Source organism: Quercus lobata, chromosome 3 (genome assembly GCF_001633185.2).
Source record: "Quercus lobata isolate SW786 chromosome 3, ValleyOak3.0 Primary Assembly, whole genome shotgun sequence".
Taxonomy (NCBI): Eukaryota; Viridiplantae; Streptophyta; class Magnoliopsida; order Fagales; family Fagaceae; genus Quercus; species Quercus lobata.
Window position 1 is genome coordinate 36,908,005 of NC_044906.1, and position 3,569 is coordinate 36,911,573.

Consider the following 3,569-nt stretch of genomic DNA (forward strand, 5'->3'; position numbering starts at 1 on the left):
ATAAGATCTCGTTCGATGGAGAGTCTACCTAGACTTCCTGTTTCAATCATCATTGTTGCACGATCGAGCTCCGGATTGAACTCAATCAAGGTTTTAAATCTTGCACAATAATAATAAACAAATAATAAAAAACAAAACCTTCAGCCTTAAGCTCTCAATATACCCGTAGTTACTGCAAATAACAAAACTCAAAATACAAATAAATTTATTTGTATTTTATCAAAACACTCAAAATCCTCTTAACAATCTTTGCAGGAATTCACGAACCATGTTAACCTTGTGTACAAGCCACATCATCCGTACAATTACCAACCCTTGCTATCATGTACAATTATTTCATCGGTAACGATTAAACTAATAAAACAAAAGGCCAATCATGAAATTTGGAAACACACAAGACCTTCTCCTTTGACGTTGCGTGCCATGAATGGGGGCCACACCGCAATTGTAATGTGGAGTGTGATCGAGATCTTCACGAGGGACCACTCAGAAATCTTCTATTTAAAGGCAATAGCCCCAAGTGTTTTCTACAGAAAAAAAAAAAAAAAAAAAAAAAAAAAAAAAATTTGTAAAGCTAGTTGGTTTTGGAAAATCATCTCCCAAAAAAAAAAAAAAATGTCTCTGGTTGGTAAGGTGGAGGCTGATGTTGAAATTAAGGCTCCCGCTGAAAACTTTCACGAGCTCTTCAGTTGCAGGCCACACCACATATCCAATGTGTCCCCTGGAAAAATACAGGGCTGTGCTTTACATGAAGGTGATTGGGGCAAAGAGGGCTCTGTCATCTTCTGGGATTACGTCCATGGTAAAGCGATTCCAGATCATATACTATATGTATATATGACTATGTATTATTATGTGTTTAATTGCTTGATCAAGCTACATACTCAATATACTCGTAATATAGTCTAACTTTCGATGAATCACTAATGCTTCCTGCTTGACTGAACATGACAGTAGATGATGAAACAAAATATTAATGATTACAGTTGAGTTAATGGAATGAATTAAGTCTCAATATAAGTAGTGTGTGCCCTATCTTCTATCTAATGGGAAAAGAGAGATGGGTAAGCACCATAGATAATAACATAGGATTTAGAATTAGACTGCATGTTGATTTATATTTTTGTAAGGAAAAATCTATCTAAGAAAAACTACTACTTTTTCTTTAGTTTGGATAAATTTAAAAATAAAAAAGAATTAGAGAAAAATATTTTCTCTTCCTTCCACGGATGGAGCTAATTTTAGAAGTTTTATTTTATAAAATTACATTTTGTTTCCCTTAAACAATATCATTAATTCTTTTAAACATAATACTATACTCACATACTTTTTTACAACATTTTTACCAACAGTTTTGGTAACAAATTCTTATTTGTTTGCATAATGGGCTTACCACTCACAACATTTTATTTATTTATTAGTAGCTGCTTATCATATCAATAATTTATAATTAAAAAAAAACTTTTAATCTAGTATTTTCATCATTTTAGTAACCATAAAAAAAATTTATAGATCTAACATCTAAAACAAAATATACAAACCCAAAAAAAAACCTCAACAACAAAAAGTACCAATAGTAAAACTAAAAAAAATTAAGCTCAATTAACCAATTTTATCTAAAATAAACAATCCTGCCCTTTAAAAAATTATAAATAAAAATAATTTTGTTCTTACCCACAATAAAAAACAATAAATAAAAAAAAAATCTCAACAGCTAAGCAAAAGTAAAGTTAGAGGTTAAAACCACTGCACACAGCCAATGATAAACCACCTCCCCTAACTCAAAATTCTAACTCCGTCTTTGCTTTCTTCCTTGGTTAGTTTGGTACTTGACTATTTGGTACTGTTAAAGAATCACTCTTTTTTCAGGACATAAATTACTAACAAATACCAAAATTACCAATATATGAGTAAAGAATGATGTATATACTTCAAAGTTCTAATACCATAAATTAAAAAATAAATCATATATACACATCCTTTAACTACTAAATAAATGGCCTTTAGCATCAAAAAGAAAAAAAAAATTAATGTTTCCTTTAAAAAAATGACTAATTAAATGAAAATGAAACTTTGAAACTTTTTAAATCATGCATATTATTATTATTAAATCTTGTGCATATATAATTTTCTTTTCTTTTTGCTCTCATAATGCGATGCAGTTTTTTTTTTTTTTAAAAAAAAAAACGTAGAATGTGCAAGTCTCATGATGTCATGTTCAAAAATATACATCCATTTAAAATCCCACCTACCCGAACCTCCTCATTCTACTTTTTAAAAAATATTTTCTTACACTAGGTATCATTACTTTTCGTTTCCTTCGCAATAGCCAGATGTTAACATCTTTAATTGACTCTGCTAATTTGAAACTACAGATGGGAAAGCTAAAGTTGCTAAGCAGATAATCGAAGCAATAGATGAAAAAAACAACTCGATCACTTTCAAAGTTATTGAAGGAGATTTGCTTCAGGAGTACAAGAGTCTCAAAGCCACTGTTAAAGCTACTCCAAAGGGTGAGGGAAGCTTGGTGCATTGGACAATGGAATATGAAAAGCTGAACGAGAGTATTCCAGAACCAAATTCGCTGCTTCAGTTTGTACTTGATCTGAGCAAAGACCTTGATTCGCACCTTACCCAGGCATAGACCAAAAAAAAAGGCTATGTTGTATCATATTATTGTGTATGGCAATAAGAGAATGAGTCTTAGTATGACTCTTCTCTCCTATAATATTATGAATCATGAATGTAATTTTAATCTTGTGTGGCCTTACTGAAGCCATTTGATGCAGTAATAATTGCGAGGCTTTGTATTAGTTAAAAGAGTGAAAGTGGGTGGTTGTTTTCTCCAGATACATACATGCATATATACAGGGACGACCCAACATAATTTGGGGCTTAAGGCGAAAAATTTATGCGGGGCCTTTAATATATAAATATTAATTAAACAAAATTATTTAATACTGATCAAATTAAAGTTAATTTGATACATTAAATACATAAATAATACCAACTAGACCAATGTTAATTTCATATAGATAATTGAATATCATACTTTATTTTGGATATAAGACGATGCATAGTTAAATAAAGTTGTAATATAATTTTTAATTTTATATTTTGATTTTAAGAGAGAGAGAGATAGATATTATTTGGTGTATGATTTTATAGGATATTAGTTTACAAAAATCAAAGTCTCAAACTATTAGGGGAGATTAATCTATAATTGATAATTTAACACATTTGCAACATCTTTTTGAAATATTTTAGGGTTTCAATTGAGTTTAGGTTCTATTGGTCTTGTACTTTGAGAGTCTTAATAGAAATGAAAAAGAAAAATGTGCTAATTAAAAGCACTATAAAATGTTCAAAATATAATGTGATATTGTCTCTTATTGATGAACTTCATCAATTTAACTAATGAATGTTTATATCACGTTTTTTGTGATTAATAACATGTCAATTTGTAAGCCAATAGTAAAATTTGTACATCACTAATAAAAAAAATGTACAACCTTTAGAAAATATATATAATTTTATAAAATTTTGAGCCTTTAACTATGAAAAGTGGG

At 29.6% G+C, this 3,569-nt stretch overlaps 1 protein-coding gene across 1 annotated transcript; it reads left to right on the forward strand.

Moving 5' to 3' along the window:
• The first annotated feature begins 563 nt into the window (after nt 1-563).
• On the forward strand, nt 564-2,828 carry LOC115981614 (MLP-like protein 31). Its single transcript, XM_031103890.1, has 2 exons — nt 564-802; nt 2,376-2,828. Exons 1-2 carry the CDS (start codon nt 616-618, stop codon nt 2,642-2,644), a joined length of 456 nt encoding a protein of 151 aa, XP_030959750.1. The 5' UTR covers nt 564-615; the 3' UTR covers nt 2,645-2,828.
• The last annotated feature ends 741 nt before the right edge of the window (nt 2,829-3,569 follow it).